At 45.4% G+C, this 25245-nt stretch overlaps 1 protein-coding gene across 2 annotated transcripts in view; it reads left to right on the forward strand.

The window, feature by feature from the left end:
• Nucleotides 1–25245, forward strand: part of PPL (periplakin) — a 113708-nt gene that overhangs the window by 29521 nt on the left and 58942 nt on the right. The window contains exon 2 of one of the 2 annotated variants that reach the window (XM_040356392.1): nucleotides 8040–8087. The exons of the other annotated variant lie outside the window; for it this stretch is intronic. Within the exon in view, the coding sequence (XP_040212326.1) occupies nucleotides 8066–8087 (22 nt within the window). The 5' untranslated portion in view covers nucleotides 8040–8065. The remainder of the gene's footprint in view (nucleotides 1–8039; nucleotides 8088–25245) is intronic. 2 annotated transcript variants of the gene reach the window in all.

The raw sequence follows: 25245 nt of genomic DNA on the forward strand, positions 1-25245 counted from the left end.
AAGGTGTTTTTACAGCGCTTTCAATTCATTTCAATGGAGAGGGGCGTTTTTTTTCAGCACCCAAAAGCTGCTCCAAAGATGATGCTTGCAGGACTGAGTGTGAAAGGGTCCATTGAGATGCATGGAGAGAGTTTTATGAGTGTTTTAATAGCGCTATTTTTAATGCTAAAACGCTGTACAAACGCTTCAGTGTGAAAGGGGTCTTACTGCTCATGAGAAAAGGTATTTAGCAGTTTATATTTACTAAAACAATTGCTACACTTGGAGGCGCCTCTCTTCTCTTTTATACTCAGTTGTGACATGATGCTGCTCTTATATCAAGACATCGCTTGTATATCAAGTAAAAATTTAGCTCGTCTTGCAAAACGCTCTCAAACCAAGTTACTCTCAAACCAAGGTTTTACTGTAGAAACAACAACTACTTCTGCTGCCACTCACGTTGACCAGCAATGATTGACAGTTCCCTGTGTGTGTCATCCAAGCATGCAGCTGTCCTGTTATCACAATCCTTTCTGCACTCTGATACAGGAAAATGGCCTTTAATTGTTTGCTCAGAAAATAATGGCAGGATGATGGGCGCTGATTTATTTATAGAGAGATTGATGAATCATTGTCAGGAGTCCTTTGTTGTCCATGTAGGAGTGGAGTCTCGGCAGAAGGGGAGGAAAAGGCTCTGTTGTGTAGCTGAATAATCCCCTGGCGGGTTCAGAGTTTGGCTGCAGGCGTTGGGAGGTGTGTGCGCGCTCACGTGCGTGGTTTGGGCTGTGCAATCTGCTACTTTCTGCAGGTGATGGAAAAAGAAACGTGTTTTAAACATATTTTGGCAGCAGATAAACTTGGCCACCGATGTTGGTGAGTTCCTCCCTTACATTTCTGCATGAAATTCATGTATTTCAGCCACTTGCAGCATCAAAACTGAACTCCAAGCAACCAGATAAACACACAGCTGGAAAACCTACATGGCGGTTCTTTCACCTGTTGAAGGATTTGTATTTCTGTTGGCGCAATCCCAAAGGGCATAGGTTGGAGAACTGGCTTTTCTCAGTTTAGCAATGAAAGCTGGGTCTCCTCTTCAGTTCTCACCTCTTACATATAGAAAGAAAAGGAGGGCAAACCGATAAATAAAGTTTATTCATAAAATATAATAATAATAATAATAATGCTGGCCATGCACTATATGAAAAATCGTCCGAACGAACATTCGAAAAATGAACGTTCGGCCGGGAGCGCAAACGACTGTGCCATCATGTAATGACCGATAAATCGTTCAGTGGACATAAATAAATAAAAATTTGGTTTGTTTTATTTTTTTTAAATATACCGTATATACTCGAGTATAAGCTGAGGCACCTAATTTTACCACAAACAAAATGGGAAAACGTATTGACTCGAGTATAAGCCTAAGGTGCCCATGCCTCACTGTGCCCATGCCTCACTGTGCCCATGCCTCACTGTGCCTCACTGTGCCCATGCCTCACTGTGCCTCACTGTGCCCATGCCTCACTGTGCCTCACTGTGCCCATGCCTCACTGTGTCCATGTGCCCATGCCTCACTGTGTCTATGTGCCCATGCCTCACTGTGTCTATGTGCCCATGCCTCACTGTGTCTATGTGCCCATGCCTCACTGTGTCTATGTGCCCATGCCTCACTGTGTCTATGTGCCCATGCCTCACTGTGTCCATGTGCCCATGCCTCACTGTGTCCATGTGCCCATGCCTCACTGTGTCCATGTGCCCATGCCTCACTGTGTCCATGTGCCCATGCCTCACTGTGTCCATGTGCCCATGCCTCACTGTGTCCATGTGCCCATGCCTCACTGTGTCCATGTGCCCATGCCTCACTGTGTCCATGTGCCCATGCCTCACTGTGTCCATGTGCCCATGCCTCACTGTGTCCATGTGCCCATGCCTCACTGTGTCCATGTGCCCATGCCTCACTTTGTCCATGCCTCACTGTGTCCATGTGCCCATGCCTCACTGCCCATGCCTCACTGCCCATGTGCCCATGCCTCACTGTGCCCATGCCTCACTGTGCCCATGCCTCACTGTGCCCATGTGCCCATGCCTCACTGTGCCCATGTGCCCATGCCTCACTGTGCCCATGTGCCCATGCCTCACTGTGCCCATGCCTCACTGTGCCTCACTGTGTCCATGACTAGACTGACATTTAACATGGGAGTCTATGGAAGGGGTGCAAATCTGTGCTCCCCAGCCGTAGGTTCCCCAGACAACAAACTTTGCACACTTTGTAGAGGAGAAATGGGGCTACATGTGTGCCAAGTTCCTGGTCCAGGAGACCTACGACCAGCTTCTACCATCATTGCAACCTTTGTTCTCCGGCAACTGGAAACGCCTCTTTTTACATGTCTCGGGATGGACAGCCCCATCTAGTCCAGCCAAGACCCACAGATTGTCTTCTTATCAAGTATTCATTAGATTACCCCAACTCCTTTGTATAATATGGTGATCTCCTCCAGGTATAAGTACCTGAAGTCAACATTGGATAGCTGTTTGGAGAAGTGAAATGATGTCTGCCTTTAACCTGAGGCCAATATCCTTCATATTTTTTTCTGACATTTTTATGGCTGGAATGTATACATATACTGACTGTTTAAATCAAATTTATGGTGGCGTTTCCAGCCTTTGATTCAACATGTGCATCCTCTGCTACGTGTCAAGTACATACAGTATATGCCCCCAGGCAGTGGCGTAGCGTGGGGGGTGAAAGGGGGGCCACTGCCCCTGCGCAAAATTTAGAGGGGCGCTGTCACGAGTGTGGAGAGGAGGGAGTGCCAACAACATATGGGACTTAGGAACATATGCATGATGTCACCACACCACTCATTATCAAGCACGCTCTCCTCTTCCCTACAGCCACAGCTGTCTCACACAGTAGCTGAGACCATTAACTTCGCATTTGTTGCGCTATACAAGTTACTCACTCACTCACAGTGGATCATGTGACCAGACTGGAGCTAACTGAAAATAGGCAAGTCCATGGGTCGGGGGCACAAATTACTTGCCTCGCCCCAGGCGCCGACAACCCACACTACGCCACTGCCCCCAGGGTATGCGGACAACCCTCCAAATATAAGAGGTGTTTGCATGTGGGATGCAGCGGCAATAATTCACACAGTCGGGTGTATTGAAACAGTACAGCAACAGTTCACAACAAACCCAGTGGGAAGGCTGCCTAACCGGGTGCACTCAGTTTTCAGCAATGTGAAGACAGCAGCCGGTATTAGCCAGACTGACGGCATCTGTTGAGAGAGCGGGATGGCCATCTTGTGCCCAAGCAGGATGAGGTCCAAAAGAGATGCGACCCTACAGTTACAGTCCGAAACCTTTCCCTAGCACTAGTGCTGTCCCTAACAGGTAGGGTACCTGTCCCTACTCTACCAACTCGCAAATGCGCACCAAACCTGGGACCAAGGGCCTTAAACAGGCTCTGCCTGACCCAAGATGGCTGCCAGAGTCACATGGGGCGGCAGCATCTAAGTAGATGCTTCCCCAGTGACCCAGGAAACCATAGAGGAACTGTGTTTCTCTTGACTTCCTCTCCAACTAGGCTGCTGCGAATGAGCTCCACCTGCAGTGGAGAAAGTATACTGCACCTGCCTGCATGTAGTAAAAAAAAAAAAGTACTGTTAATGCTACAGAATACAAAGACATGTTACACAATCGTGCCCTTCTAACCAAGTGGTACGGGTTGGAGAAGGTATTTTTCGGTTTCAGCATGATTGGGCCCCTGTGTAGAAAGCCAACTCCATAAAGACATGGTTTTATAGGTTTGATATAGAGGAACTATACTGTACAGACCTCAATCTTGGTTAATACCTTTTCATCCCTCCCAACTTTTTGAGATGTGAATGAGGGACACCTACTAGCAAAAGCATGTGGGCATATGGCACGCCCCTGCCACGCCCCCTTAAAGTCAGGGGCAGTCCCTCGAAATCCGGGACAGTTGGGAGCTATGCCTTTTTAGAATGAGTTGAAATGCTGACTGCGAGCCAGGCCTGATCATCCAACATCAGTACCTAACCTCACATGGCTATTGTAGTTGTTTTGCCCATGGTTTTGAAGTGGGATGTTTCATAATGGTCAAGTGCATAGGTGTACGCAGCCTATTGGATTAGGGTCTGACTATTGTCACTGTGTGTTTCCTCAAAAAGGGAAGGTGCCAGTAAATCGCATATTTACCGACCCCTTCACCACTCATTATAAAACATCCCCCCCTCTGTGTGCCCGCAGCAGCTGGTGGGAGAGGAGATAAGTTGAAAGCACTGTGGGGGGAAGAAGGGGAAGGGGGTGGTGCCCAGGGCAGTAGGGGGAATCTGTGCTGTACAGGGTGATTAGGGTGTGCCTGGGCACACCCTGTGCACACGCCTATTGTCAGGTGCTAAACATTTGGCCATATAGGCCCGGATTCACAAAGCACTTACGCCGACGTATCTCGAGATACGCCGTGTAAGTGTAACTATGCGCCGTCATATCTGTGCGCCGTGCCCACAAAACTAGATACGCCTAAAAATAGGCTTCCTACGACGGACGTAACTTGCCTACGCCGTCGTATCGTGGGCGCATAGTTACGCCGGACGCATTTGCCGCTCCCCTAGATTTTCGATGCACATATGCAAATGAGGGAGATACGCCGATTCACAAACGTAGTTGCGCCCGGCGCATCATATACGCGGTTTGCGTAAGGCTTACGTCCGGCGTGAAGTTATTCCCCATATAGGAGGCGCAACTCATGCAAAGGTATGGACCAGGGAACAGCCGTCGTATTTTACGTCGTTTACGTAGTAGTACGTGAATAGGGCTGGGTGTAGGTTACGTTCACGTCGTAGGCAGTGATCCGACGTATCTTAGGGAGTAGTTTCGATGTGATTCTGCGCAAGCGCACTGGGTTGTGTCCACGGGACGGCGCATGCGCCGTACGTTAATCGTATCTTTATGACGCTCAGTACATCATTTACATGGGGTCACGCCTCATTAGCATGGCTCACGCCCGCTTCCACCTACGCTGGCTTACGCCGAGGAAGCCCAGTGTAGATTTGGGGGCGAGTGCTTTGTGAATACTGTGCTTGGCGCTCTGCGTAGCCTAAAAAAGATGCGCTACGCCGGCATAAATATGCGCCAATGTATGTGAATCCGGGCCATAGTCTATATAAAGAAAGGGTTTTACTGGAGTCGCCCTTTAATATGCCCCCAGAAAGCTTTTGGTTAGGAAGTTCCCAGCTTCTTATAGTTTCGGCCCTGGGTAACCAACATCCACATACCCCCAATGATCCTGCAAAGTCTATAGAGAACTGTTATAACCCATCTATAGAGAAAGGCAGGAAGTTGCGAACACGGCATACACCCAGCACTTTGGCTTCCTGCATTGATAATAGTCGGTAGGACGTTCTCAGTATGAATGGTATTGATGTTGGCAGGTATAGCCATACTAATGCGCAGTACACCTGAGGCCTGAGCGCACAGCAGGGAAATAGCTCTGCCTTTGGGGAAACCCGGTGACGGTTCTATAGAGTCTTGGGAAGCTGGCAGCACATCCTAATAAAATTCCATGGCTGGCAGCAGAACTCATTACCAACATCTGGCACAGAGAATCGTGCGTTTGATCGCATTTTGCCAGCGTAGCTTGTCGGTACATTTTTATAAATCTTGTAATGGTAGCAGATTTCACAGAGTTGTAACTAGGCTATTATTTAATGTGGCCGCTCTGTAGTTGTTTTTTGCCATTTAATCTCCAATGGGTGTGGAAGTGGGCGAGGTGAGAAATGTAGAATTGCCGCCAAAGAAAGTATTGTACTTCCATTTCTTTTCCAAACTCCCACACTCTCGCAGGTCTTTGTTTAAAGCAAACTATCAGCTTTTTGAAGATGTGTCAATAGGATCCGCTTAGTGTAAATCAAATATTTAGTGGGTGTTGGTTCTGAACAAATTGCTTCTATGTATCATTGTTAGAATAATTACATGGGGGCAGCGGCAGCCAGGGCCGGATTTGCTCTCCCTGCCGCCCCAAGGCCAGGTTCCGCAATGCACCCCCTTCCCCCCCAACCGAACCCCCCCCTCCCAAATCAACGGAGAATGGGCGGCGCGGTTAGTTAAAATTTTTTTTTAACTTTTTTATCAATTTTTTTTTTTTGTAGCTTGTCGCTTACTTTTTTTCATTTTTGTATAATTTTCTTATTATTTTCCTTATTATTTTTCTTATTCTTTACATTTTTATTTTATTAATTTAATTATTATTTATTATTATTCATTTATTTATTATCAATTTTTTTTCACTTCACTTTTTTTGCTATCACACAGGAGAAAACAATTCCCTGTGCGATAGCAATTGGAGGTGACATGTTCTCTTTATTGACCCTGTCACCTCCAAAACAGGAGTCATAGGATTCCCCCATAACTTACCGCTCTTAACTGTATGTTCCTGGCGTCGGGGGACTCCATGCCACTGGCGTCCCAAGGCGTGGCCTCAGTGGCCTTGTGGGAAATCCGGGCCTGGGGGCAGCCATATTGTTTCATTACATATGCAGGCTGTGCTTATTGCTTAGTAGTATTACACAGGGGTTATGCTTTACTGTTCCTCTGGCTTAGTGTAAAGCCTCATACACAAGGTCGGACTTCCATCGGACTTTACCGTGGATTTTGCTCTGAATGGGCGTTGGCCGTGAACTTTTTCTGCATACACACGGCAGAACATTTTCAGCCAACTTTCACCAAATCGCATTGTTTTTCAACTCTTTACCGCCACCCTTTGGGCAACTTCTGCTATTTTTGTCTGATGTTTCACATTGGTTCTGAGCATGCGATGCACTTGTGTACACACGATCAGATTATCCTCCATCGGACATTTTTTGTCGCAAAGTTTGAGAGCATGCACAGCAAACATTTGTCCGATGAAAAAGCAAAAACAATTGTCCGATGGAGTATACAGACGGTCGGATTATCCGATCAAACACGCCCGTCGGACCGTTGTTGTCAAAAAGTCTGATTGTGTGTCTGGGCCTTTAGTCTACCTGTCGGTACTGACTGATGGGAAAACTTTCGTGCCTCATTAGGTACAAATTGTGACGGTAAAGAGGTCTGATGACCCAAAACAGAGTGGGGAGCATGGAGGAGTTGTACTGCACACAGTGCCACCCATACGCTTCCTAATTATCAAGTCAATATTTAAAACAATCAGATCTAAACCTAATGTGTGTGCTAGGCATTCATGGGAGGTAATATATTACATCCCAGCTTAGGGCACATTGACATAAAGCAAATCCTTTATGGCAGTGGTTCTCAACCCTGATACCCCAACAGGTCAGGTTTGCAGGTTTTCCTTTATCATACACAGGTGCTTACCATGTTTTAAATCGGAGTCAATGGCTTGGTATTTTGGACAGCTAGTTTTTCTAAAATAAATTCCCAAAACCTGGCCTGTTGGGGGTACTTGAGGATGGGGTCGCATACTAGCACATTAAGAGACTTGCCTTAACACAAAGCCCTCCAGCGTCGCGCTGTCACTGCTGAAAGGGCTTCTATCTTCACCCAGTCTTCCTTCCGTGTTCGTGGCCTTTGGCTACATGAGTGGTTGGGGGCGCGATGACGTCACTCCCGCGCATTCGCACAGAAACCACCGCTTATGCCACAGGCTCTGAAGGTCCGGCGTGGTATGCCGGACCATTAGAGCGCATGTACCGGTGACGTCACTGGCTGCATGCACTTTGAATATCTCCTAAACAGTGCCTGTTTAGATGATATTCACAGTACCTACATGTAATCCTTATTACAGGCTTCCCTGTAGGTAAAAGATATATATAAAAAAATGTGGGTTTACTAGCACTTTAAATAAAACTTTATTTCACAGTGAACGATGCACAGCAAGGTCGTCTGTCGGAACCTGCTCCTCCTACATTGTGTTGCCCCCTGGGAGGGGCTTAAAGTGGAACTCCACTCATCCCTTCGGTCTTGCACAATTGTACAGGCTCCTCTCCTGTACCAAAATTGCTTGCTGAAATTGCTTACTCTGATTTCACTTTTTACAGTACCCTACCGGAAACTCCTTCCAACTATGATGATACCAACAAATCAAGGTAATGAAGAGGGGAAAGCTCTAATACAACATTTAATTACAATTAGATTTAACCCTCGACTTTACTTTTAACTTAAGGTTTTTACTTCACTAATATACGGTGTTGGTTTTATGGGTAATATAACTTTGGGGATATTAATTTATCTGATAATGGATATATTTGAGGCGATAACTATAGATTAAAGATGGTGAAGGATATACTAGGTTAAGTCTCTTTAAAGCTGAACTCTGCGATAAACAAATATTTTCTAAATACAAGAGCCGTGTGTATTCTTCCTTGAATCTTGGTGTGCTTTGTGTATTTTTGCCAGATCCGGTGTGAGACTTTCCCACATAAAGACCGCTCGCCGCTGCTTTCTCCTCTTGTGCAGGGTGACTGGTCTTGTCTCCGCCCCCTCCTGCAGTTTTCTGCAGGAAGCCTGTAGTGGGTGGAGCTGCTGTGTCCCTCCCACTGCTCTGCTTTCTACACAGGCTATGTAGAGCACAGTGATGATGTCACTGCTACTGTTGCAAGATAATATCTGGGATTGGAAAGGCATTTGGTACACACAAAGTGGCTCTTGAGAAATATATTTAAAGGCTAAGTTTACCTTTTAATAAATAAATGCACTTATTTTTGAAGGGAAAAAATGTGCATTTATTATTTATTTTTTTTTCCACGGGAGCCTGCAATGCATTGCACCTGTGATCGTTGGATCATGGGTGCATTCTGAGGCTTCTGCAGACACCTGCTTTCTGCCCGTACCTCTGTACAGGCTTGAGTGAGTGAGTAACTTGTATAGCGCAGCAAATGCGAACATCGCCTCAAGGCGCTTGGCATCCAGAGTTGTATAGGTCTTTTAGAAGAGGTGGGTCTTTAGCTTTTTCCTAAATGCCCGATGGTTTTCTTCCACTTAGAAAGCTGGAGGAAGTATCAAGGGACTACAAGCATGCTGAATACCACACTTGTAATCAAAACTGAAACTACAAGTCCACCTGCCACAGTCGTAACTGTTACTTGTAGTTTATTCATTCACAGATCACTGTGCATGAATGACCTGGCTGCCTGGGTGGATTCCTACACAGAAATGCATTTGGGTTTTTTTTTATGAGACAGCGGCTGCAGGGGTGATGAACCGCCACCTGCTGTCACGGGGAGGGGGCTCTGGAAGTGGGAAACAGATGATTAGGAATATATGTTGCATGTTACACCCTAAATATGTAACATGTTCCTAAAGGTAAACTTATACTTTCAATTCAATTTTTTGTGCCCGGAGTTCAGCTTTAATCAAAATAATTATTATGAACACCATGCCAACTCCATACCCTCTTCCAGGGGTGACATTGTAGAAGGAAGAGCAGGGTCTGGCAGATGGCATTACACATAATGCACTGTTCAACTAAGAAAAGTTTGGCAGTATTGGAGTTTTTTCGATTTTGATTTGCATCTTTGGGGTTAGGAGCGGACACTTTCGGCCAGGGTATCTCTGGCTGGTTGTGAAGCCATAACCCTAAATTGAGCACTACTGTTTGCTACTGCTTTAAGGTGCAAATGGCAAAGAATGACAAAACTCTACAACACATGTGCAGTGCATTATTGTAAGATGTGGAATGATAGGTGTGGTATGATGATCAATTTAAACGAACATTGTGGTGTGGATGAGCCCTCAGTGTTCTCTGGGAAATAACATGGTGGGAGAAGTGAACACTGGAGCTTCAACAGCCACTTATATTATAATTATATTATGAGGGCTTTACCAAAAGTGAAAGTCCTTTTTTACTCTTTCTCTTCTTTCCCTTCTTTCTTGCCCTTCTTTTCTTCCTTCCTTTCTTTCGTGCCCTTCTTCCCTTCCTTCCCTACTTTCTTGCCCTTCCTTTCCTACTTTCTTGCCCTTCCTTTCCTACTTTCTTGCCCTTCCTTTCCTACTTTCTTGCCCTTCCTTTCCTACATTTTTGCCCTTTCTTTCCTACGTTTTTGCCCTTCCTTTCCTACGTTTTTGCCCTTCCTTTCCTACGTTTTTGCCCTTCCTTTCCTACGTTTTTGCCCTTCCTTTCCTACTTTCTTGCCCTTCATTTCCTTCTTTCTTGCCCTTCCTTTCCTTCTTTCTTGCCCTTCCTTTCCTTCTTTCTTGCCCTTCCTTTCCTTCTTTCTTGCCCTTCCTTTCCTTCTTTCTTGCCCTTCCTTTCCTTCTTTCTTGCCCTTCCTTTCCTTCTTTCTTGCCCTTCCTTTCCTTCTTTCTTGCCCTTCCTTTCCTTCTTTCTTGCCCTTCCTTTCCTTCTTTCTTGCCCTTCCTTTCCATCTTTCTTGCCCTTCCTTTCCTTCTTTCTTGCCCTTCCTTTCCATCTTTCTTGCCCTTCCTTTCCATCTTTCTTGCCCTTCCTTTCCTACGTTTTTGCCCTTCCTTTCCTACGTTTTTGCCCTTCCTTTCCTACGTTTTTGCCCTTCCTTTCCTACGTTTTTGCCCTTCCTTTCCTTCTTTCTTGCCCTTCCTTTCCTTCTTTCTTGCCCTTCCTTTCCTTCTTTCTTGCCCTTCCTTTCCTTCTTTCTTGCCCTTCCTTTCCTTCTTTCTTGCCCTTCCTTTCCTTCTTTCTTGCCCTTCCTTTCCTTCTTTCTTGCCCTTCCTTTCCTACTTTCTTGCCCTTCCTTTCCTTCTTTCTTGCCCTTCCTTTCCTTCTTTCTTGCCCTTCCTTTCCTTCTTTCTTGCCCTTCCTTTCCTACTTTCTTGCCCTTATTTCTTTCCTTACCTTCTTTCTTCTATGTCCTTCTATGTCTTTCTTTTATCATTGCAGGTAAATAATGGATTCCAAGCAGAAGCAATGTGTCATCATTTTTCTTGAAGGGGAGGAATAAGCTGCCTGACCTCTACAGAAGGTTACAAAATGTTTATATTGATTACCCCACGTACAAGGGTAATGTGTGCAGAAGGATAAAGATGTTTAAAGAAGCATTAAAGACAAACCATGCAGTGGGGGACCATCAATGGACAGCCTGCACTTCTCCTTCATCAAGAACTAAATGAGGGCACATTGCTTTTGCTAAGAATTCATTATTTATCTGCAAAGAAAAAGAAAAGTTACTATAGAGGAAGAGTTATGCCCTGTACACACGATCGGATATCTGATGGAATCTAATCCGATGGATTTTTTCGTCGGATATCCAATGAAGGTGACTTTCATCAGTCTTGCCTACACACCATCAGTCAAAAATCCGACTGTGTCCAACGTGGTGACGTAAAACACTACGACGTGCTGAGAAAAATGAAGTTCAATGCTTTCGAGCATGCGTCGACTTGATTCTGAGCATGCGTGGATTTTTGACGGATGGAGTTTCACACAGACGATCATTTTTTTCTATCGTTTTTTTATCCATAGGAAAATTTTAAAACCATGTTCTATTTTTTTTTTTCACCGATGGAAAACAAACCGATTGGGCCCACACACGATCGGTTTGTCCAATGAAAACGGTCCATCGGTCCATATTCATCAGACAAACCGATCGTGTGTACAGGGCTTTACTCTACCAACATGTGAAATTTGAACCTTCTATGCGAATTAATACAAGTTATTCCCAGCTTTGCATTACGTTCGGTACAGCCTTTGTATATTGTGACTTGTCAGTGATTGCAGCCAACTTTGCTCGTGTTTCAGCCAAAGACACCATTGTTCTTTATTGTTGAGTCTCTAATAACAAGACGCTGAGCGGTTTATAAACCTTTTATGCTTTTATTATTCTAAGCTGTGAAAGAGAGGTATCATTCCTAATTTACTTATACATGAGAGTTTAAAGTGTAACTTCACTTCCCCCCATCTTTTTTTTTTTTTTTATTTTTTTTTTTTTCTCCCCTATTACCTGTTATGCTGGGCTAAATTAGCCGGATTCAGGTAGAGCGGCGCTTCCTTAGGTCAGCGTAGCGCATCCCATTTGCACTATGCCGACGTAAGATAGTGAGGCAAGTACTGTATTCACAAAGCACTTGCCTCCTAAGTTACGTCGGCGTAGCGCAAATGGCCCGGCGTAACCCCGCCTAATTCAAATTAGGCAGGTGGGGGGCGTGCTCCATGTAAATTAGCCGTGACCCCATGTATATGAGGGCCGTTGGTACGGCGCATGCGCGCGCATGCTCAGAATCACGTCGCAAAGACTCCTTGCTTTCGACGTGAACATAACCTACGCCCAGCCCCATTCACGTTCCGTCGTCTATACCTTGCATGGGCTGCGCCATCTTTTTGGTGGTTTATCTTTATGCCGGAAAAACGCCTTACATAAACAGCGTATCGGGCGCAAGTACATTCGTGAATAGGCGTATCTTGCTAATTTACATATTCTAGGCGTAAATTGGCATACACGTCCCTAGCGGCCAGCGTAAATATGCAGCGAAGATACGATGGCGTAGGAGACTTACGCCGGTCGTATCTTGGCAACAGAGAAGCGTATATCAGTTTGAGAATGCGCTTATAGATACGACGGCGCCGCATTCGGACTTACGACGGCGTATCTACTGATACGCCGTCGTAAGTGTTTCTGAATCTGGCTAATAGTGTCTATGCGGCTGTGCCTATGTCGGGTGCCGCCATCTTGGCCCTCCTCTGCTGACATCCTATTCCAGGGTTCAGGCATCATAGCCCCCAATGACGCAACAGCCCCATCCCCCAGCTGTTCTGTGAATGGACTCCTGCAACCTCCTGAGATGGGCAATGGGGTATTCCCAGGGGGCTGCATGAGCAGCACACACCAAGCCTGAATGGCGGTAGGGAGAAAAAAAAACAACCCCTCCACTATTATTGCAAGAATGGGGGGGGGGACACTTCAAAGTGGCATTAACATCAGACTCTTTTCATACTAAAGGGGAACTACACCCTTTACAATCACCCCCCCCCCCAACTTCTTTGCTAGGTTGTCTGCCAACATATTACTCCTCACCCAACAAGTCCAGCATTGTCTGCTGTAAGCCACGGCTCTGTCTTGGAACTCTGGATTAGGTGCTGCCATCTTCTCATCTGATGTTATCAGGGAGCCGACTCATTTTCCAAATTGCAGCCGGCCCCTGATGGTGCACCACAGTGCATGCTTAAGCCAGCCATAGATGATACAATTCCTCGATTTCCCCCGCCATCAACACAGCCAGTGTTGATGGGGGGGGGGGGGGGGAATCCCTCCCAAAGGGAGATCTTGTGTTCTTCCAGCAGGAGGGTGCAGGGAGCTGTCCCTGCCGGGGGAACACAGTGATTAATGCTGGCAGCTAAAGCCACTGGCAATAATTGCATAAAAAATCCAACATGTTGGTTGTGCCCATTGATAGTTTGATTCAAACCATCTATGATTTGCTCTAGTGCAGTGGAGATCACCCCAAAACCTTTTAGGGTGTGGTATCCCAGGAGGCTTCAGGAGGGGAAGATGTCATTCTCACCTAGGCAAGAAAACCAGTACAAGTACAAATCCAGATCTGGCGAAAAAGGGTTCATCCTATTTTCATAATCGGCTGGTTAACCACTTCAGCCCCAGAAGTTTTGGCCTGTTAATGACTTTTTTTACGAGACGGCACTGCGTCGTTTTAACTGACAATTGCGCATCCAAAAACAAATCTGACGTCCTTCCCCCCCCCCCCCCCCCCCCCCACCACAAATAGAGATTTCTTTTGGTGGTATTTGATCACCTCTGTGATTGTTTTTTTTTCCCCTTAAAAAAAATAAAAATGGACCAGATTCACGGAAGATGGCGCATCTTTTGGGCGGCGTAGCGCATCTCATTTGCGCTACGCCGACGTAACATAGTGAGGCAAGGCCAGTATTCACAAAGCACTTGCTCCGTAAGTTACGTTGGCGTAGCAAAAATCGGCCGGCGTAAGCCCGCTTAATTCAAAGTAGGCAGGTAGTGGGCGGGCTACATTTAAATTAACCGTGACCCCATGTAAATGAAGGGCCGTTCGTACGGCGCATGCACGCGCATGCTCAGAATCACGTCGCATATACTCCCTAAGATACGTCGGCTCAATGCTTTCGACGTGAACGTAACCTACGCCCAGCTCCATTTACGTACGAGTTACGTAAACAACGTAAAATACGACGGCTGTTCCGTCGTCAATACCTTGCATGGGTTGCGCCACCTATAGTGGTGTTTTATCTTTACGCCGGACGTACGCCTTAAGTAAACGACGTAGCTTACTGCGACGGGCGTACGTACGTTCGTGAATTGGCGTATTTTGCTCATTTACATATTCGACGTGTAAATCAACGTAAGCTCCTCTAGCGGCCAGCGTAAATATGCACCTAAGATACGACGGCGTAGGAGACTTACATCGGTCGTATCTTGGCAAAATTCAGGCGTATCTAGTTTCGAGAATAGCACGCATAGATACGACGGCGCATCTGGACACTTACGCTGTGTATCTATAGATACGCCAGCGTAATTCTTTATGAATCTGGCCCAATATTTTAAACTTTTTCCTATAATATCCCCAAAATGAAAAAAGAATTACAAATTTCTTCCTTGGTCTAGGCTGATATGTATTCTTCTACATATTTTTGGTAATTTTTTTTAAGCAATAAGCGTATATTGATTGGTTTGCGCAAAAGTTGACGCAGCTACAAAAACTATGGGAAAGATTTTTTTTCTTTACTAGTAATAGCAGTAATCTTTTTATCGGGACTGCGACATTGCAGCGGAGAGATCGGAACCTTTTGACCCTTTTTTAGGGACCATTGACATTTATACAGCGATCAGAGCTAAAAATAGCCACTGATTTACTGTATTAATGTCACTGGCAAGGAAGGGGTTAAATGTGTGTCCGAGGCTTTGTCTTTTGCGGAAAAATCGAATCGTGTGTACAAGGCTTTGGTGCATTTGGGTGCTCATCAACAAACTACCACTAAAAGCGGTAATGTACAGTGCGGTAACAAGCGTATTACCGCAAACCGCCGCAATGCAAAAGTCTGCTTCAGTCTTAAAGCTTTCACAGACTGCAACAAGCGACAAGAATTTTTTTCCCTTTGGAAAACAAAGGAGTGTCATTTATGAAAGGAAGCTTGTCTATTAAATGAAAGGATTGCAGGGAGTTTGTAAGACAGAGTTCAAAAAATAAACTTCATTAATGCGGACGGAGCAGCTTCCCGCCAACGCCCTGCAGAACCAGCTGATCCGGTGAGAGATGAATTTATTATAGATGAGGATGTGTGCTATGCAAATCCTGCCTGGGCTCTGCTTTACCTGTTCCTCCGGGATCTGGCCAAAGCTTTTGGTCATAATAATATGACGCATACTGTTTTGATAGAAGATGGTACTCGTATATAACCACTTCCATACCAGGCAGTTACGCACCTTCCTGCCCAAGCCAATTTTCAGCTTTCAGCGCTGCCGCAATTTGAATGACAATTGCGCGGTCATGCTACACTGTACCCAAATGACATTTTTATCATTTTGTTCCCACAAATAGAGCTTTCTTTTGGTGGTATTTGATCACCTCTGCGATTTTTATTTTTTGCGCAACAACTAAAAAAAAATTACGTTTTTTATTTTTTTCTATTCATTTTTTTTGTAAATAAGTAAGTTTTCTTCTTCAATTATGGGCACTGATGGGCACTCATAGGCGGCACTGATGGGCACTTATGGGTGGCACTGATGGGTACTTATGGGTGGCACAGATGGGCACTGATAGGTGGGCACTGGGCATAGATGGGCACTAAGAGGTGGCACTGATGGACACTGAGGGGTGGCACTGATGGCATTGCTAGGCATCATTCCAGCCAGTGCCCATGTTGCCAGTCAGTGCCCATTTGTGGGCACTGATTGGCATCGATTGTGTTTTTTTCTATTGGTGTTTTCTTTTTTTTTTGCCGGGGGGCACTCCCTGGTGGTCCAGTGTTGGCATCCGAGGGGGGCTGCGCTGATAAACAATCAGCGCAAAACCCCCCCCCTGTCAGGAGAGCCGCCGATCGGCTCTCCTCTACTTGCGTCTGTCAGCCGATCGACGGCTCTTCCTGTTTACATTGTGATCAGCTTCGGTTGGACACGGCTGATCACGTGGTAAAGAGCCTCCGCCGGAGGCTCTTTACCGAGATCGGAGATGCAGGGTGTCAGACTGACACCCCGCATCACTGATCGCTGCGCGCCCCCACGGGCGCGCGCCGGCATGAAATCCTGCAGGATGTCAATAGACGTCCAGTCAGGATTTAACAACCACTTCCCGGATGTCAATTGTTCATTGACCGGGCGGGAAGTGGATAAACAATATTTTGCCTTGAAAATTTTATAAGTCCAATTTTCAATAAAAATTATTGGAAAAGAAGAAAATAGTACTCATGTATGTAGTGGCATGGCATAAAGCCCCACCACATATATGAATATGACTGGCGGCAGGTTACGTTACAATATAGGCTTTTGCAAGCAAAGGGCCGCATCCAGCCCCCGGGTCACAGTTTGGAGACCACTGGTCTACAGCCACAGATCTTTACCAAGCTGTAGCAAATTAGACTACATTCACATCTCAGTATTTTTTTTTGTGCGATTTTTTTTTTTTTTTTTTTTTTTTTTTTTTTTGTATAGGGCAGCCCATTTGTTTGAGTGGGCTGCCCTATGCATGACAAACGGGCCAAAGAGGCTATAGCACCCTTTTTGGCTTTGAGGTTTACGTTTTTATTTTTGTTTTTATTTAACTGCCCATTTTTGGCGTGTTTTGAAGCACAGTTTGATGCATTTAAAGCTGCATGTCTTTTGGCCACATTAGGGTGGCATTAACAAAGAATGCCACTGCAAGTGTAACATGCGCCTTCTGTGAACACGCACGAAAATGCATGCTTTCTGCACATCCAAAGAACACTTAGAATTGAATGGAGCCTTAGTGACTATGATGTATATTGCTCCCTGTAAAGCAAGGGATTAAGGGCCCATTCAAACTTGTGCAGTGTGGCAACGCACACTAAAATTCAAATGTTGACGTGCATTGCCGCAATGCATGGCAAAACCCAAGCCCAATGGTCCCAAAAATATGTCAAAAGTGTCCGATGTGTCCGCCATAATGTCGCAGTCACAAAAAAAAACACTGATCGCCACCATTAGTAGTAAAAAAAAAAATTATTAATAAAAATGCCATAAAACTATCTCCTATTTTGTAAACGCTTTAAATTTTTGCGCAAACCAATCGATAAACGCTTATTGCGAATTTTTTTTTTTTTTTTACCAAAAATATGTAGAAGAATACGTATCAGCCTAAACTGAGGGGAACAAAAATGTTTTTTTATATCTTTTTTGGGGATATTTATTGTAGCAAAAAGTAAAAAATATTGAATTTTCTTCAAAAATTGTCGCTCTATTTTTGTTTATAGCACAAAAAATAAAAACCACAGAGGTGATCAAATACCATCAAAAGAAAGTTCTATTTTGGGAAAAAAAAGGACACCGATTTTGTTTGGGAGTCACGTCGCACGACTGCGCAATTGTCAGTTAAACCGACGCAGTGTCGAATCACAAAAAGGGGCAAGGTTCTCAACCTGCATAATGGTCCGGGTCTTAAGTGGTTTAAAATGAAATGAGCTTCCCTTAAGACAGGTGGTGTAGCTCTGTTTGTTTGCTAGAAAGTGGACTACTCGTATATGTAGTGGCTCGGCATAAAGCCCCATCGCCGTCCCACCACACATCTGATTATGGCTGGCAACAGGTTAAGTTACAATATAGACTTTCGTTTTAAAATCTTTTCTAGGACTTCAAATAAAAGACAGGCTTCTATTTAAGCCACAAACTTGTATTGGCATGGCATAAAGCCCCATTACCGCCCCAGCACATATATGCAAATGGCTGGTGACAAGTTACAATTTGGCCTTGAGTTCTGAAATATGTTCTAACACTTAAACCTAAGACAGGCTTCCTTTTAAGGCACACAGCGTATCTCTGTTTAATAGAAGATGATATTCATATATGTAGTGGCAAGGTTTTAAAGCCCCCACCACAAGCCCACCATATATATATGTATATGGCTGTCAGCAACAGGTTAAGTTACAGTATAGCCTTTGAATTTTTATAATCTGTTCTGGGACTTTAAAAAATGAAAGCAGCTTCCTTTAGACCAAGCAACGTAGCTTTGTTTGATAGAAAGTAGTTCTCAAACTTGTAGTGGCATGGCATAAAGCCCCATTACCGTCCCACCACATATATGCAAATGGCTGGTGACAGGTTAAGTTACAATATGGCCTTGAGTTCTGAAATCTGTTCTGAAACTTTAACCACTGCTTTAGACCAAGCAACGTAGCTTTGTTTGATAGAAAGTAGTTCTCAAACTTGTATTGGCATGGCATAAAGCCCCATTTCCGCCCCAGCACATATATGCAAATGGCTGGTGACAAGTTACAATTTGGCCTTGAGTTCTGAAATATGTGCTAACACTTAAACCTAAGACAGGCTTCCTTTTAAGGCACACAGCATATCTCTGTTTGATAGAAGATGATATTCATATATGTAGTGGCAAGGTATAAAGCCCCCACCACCAGCCCACCATATATATATGTATATGGCTGTCAGCAACAGGTTAAGTTACAGTATAGCCTTTGAATTTTTATAATCTGTTCTGGGACTTTAAAAATGAGACAGGGCATTTTTTAAGACATGAGGCGTAGACATGGTGGTACTCCTCATATATGTAGTAGCTCAGCATAAAGCCCCACCAACGGCCTACCACATACAGGCATATGACTGGCGACAGGCTTCCTTTAAGCCACGCGGCATCCCTCTGTTTGATAGAAGGATCAGGCTCTCGGTGAGAGAGGGACCCATTTATTATAATTTTAATACAAATTATCTTTGATGGGGAAGAATTCTGTGATCTTCAGACAATAAAGTGGCATTATTAAAGGCTTCTGGGGCTAATTTGTAGCAAGAGAGATCTGAAGGGTCCATTATTCCCTGACACTTTCTTCTACTGAACTTGAGCAGAAAGACTCATTCAGAGCATTTGAAAGGAATTTCTTGGACAGGCCACAACCTGCCGGAGAAGACGCGGCTGCGAGCTTTGAGCCTCTTCCGAAGTCCTGACACAGAGTTACAATAATTTACAGAAGGGAACTGTTTGTAACCCTCAATTGCCTCACTTATATGGCACATGGTGGTGAGTGATGTCTGAATAGGGGCTGATCCATCACTGATGTGACATTATCTCACCCAAACTACTTTTCATCACCTTATCCTGCAGAGTTGTCTCATCAGGGATTTACACTGCCAGCTTGCAGAACTCCAGCCTTCCTCTTCCGGGCCAGAAATGTTTTACTCTGATTTTACTGCACACTGTGAGCTTCTCACAATGTGTATTAGAAGCTGTAGCAAGTCAGATAGAAGCCCGCCTTACTTCCTGGATGCATCATCAAGCACTTTCCTCCCCAGCCTCATTGTCCCTAACCTGCTCCTTTCATTCATTAGACTTTCGTTCTTTCAATCATGGGCTCAGCATCACCTGCAGGTGATGCTATCTAGGGTGGTCTGCATGCAAATACCTTGGAACCCCCCACTCCACCAGGTTGAATCCCAAATCAAGGCATAGGCGTGCGCACAGGGTGTGCCAGGTGTGCCTGGGCACACCCTAATCGCCCTGTGTGGTGCACACTGTACCGAAAAATACTACATTAAACTGGCACTAACGCACAGAAAAATACAGCATTAAACGGCACATAACACACCAAAATATACTACTTTAAACATGCACTAATGCACAGAAATATGCTGCATTAAACGTGCAGTAACACACTGGAATATAGTGCGTTAAACATGCAGTAATGCACAGAAATATACCCCCAATATTTCACCAAAGCTCCCTAATGGGGCTCCTAAAAAAAAAAAAAAAAAAACTACTGACACTGTCCTCTGCCCTACTGACAGGGCCGTCTTAATAGCATCATGGGCCCCTGGGCAAAGTAATCCTCTGGGGCCCCTACAATGATGACAGTGCAGGTAAACAGACATTAAGTAGGTAGGAGGCAGACTGCCTCCCCTTTGCATCTATCACTCTCAGTGCCATCATGGGGCCCCCAATTTCAGGGCAGCGTGGGCTCAAGGACAAGCTGCTTTGGGGAGAGTGTAGGGGCACCCCATGCAGCTGGGGCCCCTGGGCAGTGCCCAGGTGTGCCCTCTCATTAAGACAGCCCTGCCTATTAACACCGCCCACCGCTCTGTTGACGCCATCAGTATACTGTATATACACATGCAAATATGTTTGAGCTTTGGGGTGCACACCCTAATGCAATAGGCTGCGCACACCTATGCATCAAGGCATTATTATACTTGCATAACTGCTCCCAAGAGCCAGCCCACTGTTGACATCAGGCTTGAGGACTCTTCTCAGGAAGTTATATACAGCACCTTGTTGGCCCTTCCCACCAACCATAATCTGCCTGCATTGCATAAAGCAGGGGTATCCAAACTCCATTTCATCATGGGCCACACCAGCATCAGGGCCGTAAGACTATATAACTGCATCTAAGCTGGGAGTGGAGCTGGGAAACAGGGTCTGGAGGAGGACCAGAAGAGGGCTGGAGTTAGCTGCCAGAGTCTGCTGAATTCTGAGATCAGGGGAGGCGGAGATAAGGTGGTGCTGAGGCTGCAGGATCTGTAGGAGGAGTTCTGGCTTCCTCTCTGCTTCTGACTGCTGAGGTAAGGTGGTGGCAGAGGCGAGCCTCTCAGCGGCTGCACAGAAAGGTGCAGGATCTGGCGGAGGAGTTCTGTTCTCCTCTGCTGCTGACTGCTGAAGCGAGGTGGGGACAGAGACAAGGGGGGTACCGCAGCTTCAGGAGAGGGCCACATGAAATGGTCTGGAGGTTCAGATTTGGCGCATGGGTCTTGTGTTTGACACCTGTGTCATAGAGCATCCCAGAGATCCCGTGATGATGTTCCTGGGTCCAAAATATGATCTGCAACAAGGTTTTCTTTTTTTTTTTTTTTTTTTTTTTTCATAAGCATGTTGATGGGGAATGGAAGAACCAGATAAGGCAAAAATAAAATCGGAACAAACGTCAGCTTTAAAGCTAACTTAGGCCTTGTTGACATGGGCATGCTACAACATACACCCGTGCAAGGGCCATGTTAACCCACATGGAGATACATAGGTGCTCTGTGCATCCCTGTGCAGGCAGCCCCATGTATATCAATTGGGAAGGCACACTGTCTATGTTCGGCGCCATGCACCCATAACCACAGGAATATCAAATTGGGATCTTCGGCTGTGTGCCCATCTGCACCAATATAAGCATGCAATACAGATCATATCTGGATTTCGGCCTTTTAACTCAAATTCCTATTTCCCAGCATGCAACTAGAGGGTAGCAATAGACTACTTTGGATCTATGATAGCCCTGGAGGGCAGCTCTGGAAATTCTTTGTGTCGTTTTTAAATGTAAATTGATTCAACATTTCAAAGTGCAACTTTTTTTTTTCCACTGATTAAAAATTTTTCCCCGCAGCAAAAACATGAGCCAGGTATGATTTCTTCAGTACAAAGCGGCAGGTTCCTACAAGTATTCCCCGCTTATCAGAGCTCCAGATACAGAGCAGTATTTCTGGAGAAGTAGGGGTTAACACAAAGATCCCATCACTATAAAGATTTTTAAATGGGGATGCAGCAAGAAGACAAACTGTTTCAATACACAATTTGATATATTTCAAAGTTACAATATTGAGACATCTGAGCCAGCGGCCTGCGCATGGCAATGACTTCTGTGTGTTCTATGGAGGATGGGAAGTCATATCACTGCTGCCATCACCACTAAATATACGGATAGAAAATATATTGGTAAGTAGAAGTTTGGATACCTTTTGAGCCATTTGCAGCTTTTGTTGTAAAAGTTAACAAAACATTAGGCAGCAAAGAATAAAATAATCGAAAACATCCCTCCACATTCAACACTGTCATTGATTAAGGTAATTGCTGATGATGAAATGTGGGCAAAAAACATTAGGAATATGCAAGACATCCTTATCTATCTATCTATCTATCTATCTATCTATCTATCTATCTATCTATCTATCTATCTATCTATCTATCTATCTATCTATCTATCTATCTATCTATCTATCTATCTATCTATCTATCTATCTATCTATCTATCTATCTATCTATCTTAGAATCCAGCAGTTATACCAGGTGGTAAGGCAAAAAAACAATAGTCATTAAGTGTAAAAAATGTCCCAGCGTCAGTGGTCAGTAGGAGAAACAATTAGAAGTAAAATAATTACCAGACTATGATGTCACTAGAAAGAAATGAAAATAATAGGGACTCTGCACAGGGGGCTATGTAGGGACAAATCTAGGCTGTCTGATGTAGGTGTGCAGTAAAAAATGTCAGGGGGACAGAGGATGGGAGGCTCAGCAGGGCAGAGTACAGGGGGTCAGCAGGGCAGAGGATAAGGTTGGCACAGTGTACAGAGGCTATTGGTTTGTAGGGTAGTGTACAGGGCAAAGGATGGGTTGTCAGTAGGGGAGTGTACAGGAATTAGTAGGGCAGTATACAGGGGCTTCACAGGGCAAAGGATGGGTGGACAGCAGGGGAGTGTACAGGAATTAGTAGGGCAGTATACAGGGGGTTCACAGGGCAAAGGATGGGTGGTCAGCAGGGGAGTGTACAGGAATTAGTAGGGCAGTGTACAGGGGGTCAGCAGGGTGAAAGACGGTGGTCAACAGAACAGTGGATGGGGGCTAGCAGGGCAAAGTACAGGGGTCAGTAAGATGTAGAGCAGAGTACAAAGGCCATTAGCATAAAAGGCAGTGTACACTGGGTCAGTAGGGTAGAGGACAGGGGCTAGCAGGACGGAAGTCGGGGATCAACAGGGTGGAGGACAGGGGTGAGCAGTGTAAAGGCGTCAGAGCCTAGAATAGGGATCAATAGGGTGGAGGACAGGGGTAAGCAGGGCAGGGGACAGTGGTCACTACTGGGAGGGCAGAGGACAGGGGTCAATGCTGGAAGGGCACTTGGAAGAGTTTCTCCTATCCCTACACTGAAGTATGGATGCAGGCAGCAGAGCTTCTCCTCCCCACACAATACATAGCTGAGATTGCATCCTCTTATGCATAGCCACTATGTGAACAGTGTGTAGCTGGCTGCTGTTTTGCCATTCTAAGCTGTGAAGTTCCCTGGTTGGACTGGCAGCCCAGCTACAGTAGCCAGCTACACACTGTGCAGATCGTGGCTGTGTGTAAGGGAATGTGATCTCAGCTATGTGTAGTATGTGGATTTTATGTCCGTTCACCTTCATTTATGTGACAGATCACATAACCAGGGGAGAACAAACGGGAATTCACACCCTGGTGTCGCCCACGCTCCGCATCAGGGGAGGCAATCATCTCCAATGGTTCCTTGTGATAACTGATGGAGTAGTGGTGCTGCTGGAACACTCAGCACTTCAGCATTAGGCACCTACTATAGACCACCACTCCACCACTTCACTATGCAGGGGCCGGGTTCCATAGCCACTGGATAGGCTGCTATGGTAGTAGTTCCACCGATTCCGGCACTGTGCCTATAGAAGGGGCCTTATTGTGCTTGCGGCAAATCTTTAGGCTTGAGCTTAAAGAAAATCTTATTTTTATTTTAAGAACATTCATTCGATTTTCTAATGGTTAGTGGGGTAAATTTTTGAAGCATGACGATCATCAGGTTATCGAATGTACTTTGAATTTTCACTTGAATGTTCAGTCGAAAACCTAACATACAGCCAGCTATACTTTGCATACTTTGCTGTCTGTACAAGGTATCGGTGGCCATTTGTCTTGATTTGCATCTATATTCCTGTAATCAGTCTGTATCTGCGTCTCCGGTCGGCGAGGTCTCTGGATCAGACCCGTCGTAGCGTTCCGCCTGCGTGGATAGAATTCTTTCTATGTAAATGGTGTTTGCGGCCTTTGTGTTCTGTGCTCGCCGCCCACACTTGCTGACTAACCTTCTGTAAACAGCCCAGCCGCCTGTGTCATTATCTCCGGCACCGAGCCCAATGAGGACTGTCTGTATGTCATTTAGAAAAGTACCATTGCGGCGCACATGTGGAAATATTTTGTCAATAACGAGATCTGTTTAACCGTGTGTGTGCCGTGCCCGAGAATTTAAAGAGCACCTGTCCTGCAGTAATAGATCATGTGCTGCTGCCTGGGACAGGTGAGGGATCCTTTTGTCTGGCCAGCTCTTGCAAGTGGTGCAATGAATTGTGGGTGATGAGTAGGGATGAGGATCAGGTTTGCAGTGAATTTTACGGGTTTTAGATTTGCAATCCCTGCAATATTTATTGCAGATTAAAAAAAAAAAAAAAACATAATGCACTGCATGGCCTTTGAACTTTGGTCAGAAGGCTTAGGCTACATGCACACGGGCAGTTTGGCCCTTCGGTGTCTAATCCCAAGATTTTTTTTGCAGTGGCATATGCGGTGAATGCATATGGTCCTTAACATAAGCATGTGCACAGGGTGTGCCAGATGTGCCTGGGCACACCCTAATCACACTTGGGTAGATTCAGGTAGGGGCGCGCTAATTTGCGGCGGCGTAGCCTAGCGTGTTTACACGCCGCCTTAAGTAAGAGAGGCAAGTACATGATTCACAAAGTACTTGCCTCCTTACTTAGGGCGGCGTAGTGTAAATGAGGCGGGCGTAAGGGCGCCTAATTCAAATGGGTTGGGGGGGCGTGTTTAATGGTAATGAGGCTTGACCTCACGTTTTTGATGTTTTTTTTGTCACTGCGCATGCGCCGGGCGACTACATTTCACAGTGTGCATTGCGGTTACGTACGCCGCACGGGCCTATTGATTTAGACGTGGACGTTTTCGACGTAAATCCCGATTCGCGGATGACTTACGCAAACGACGTAAAAAATTCGAACCTCGCGGCGGGAACGGCGGCCATACTTTAACATTGTTATTCCACCTAATAAGTGGAATAACTTTAGGCCTGTAAAGGCCTTACGGAAACGGCGTAAATCGACTGCGGCGGGCGGGCGTTCGTGAATCGGCGTACAAACTCATTTACATAATCTACGCCGGCCGCAATGGAAGCGCCATCTAGCGGCCATTCGAAAAATTGCAATCTAAGATAGGATCGCGCAAGCCGTCGTATCTTAGATATGTTTAAGCGTATCTCTGTTTGAGCATACACTTAAACATAGGTCGGCGTAGATTCTGAGTTAAGCCGGCTTATCTACTGATAAGCCGGCCTAACTCTACCTGAATCTA

The sequence above is a fragment of the Rana temporaria genome, chromosome 6 (genome assembly GCF_905171775.1).
Source record: "Rana temporaria chromosome 6, aRanTem1.1, whole genome shotgun sequence".
Lineage (NCBI taxonomy): Eukaryota > Metazoa > Chordata > Amphibia > Anura > Ranidae > Rana > Rana temporaria.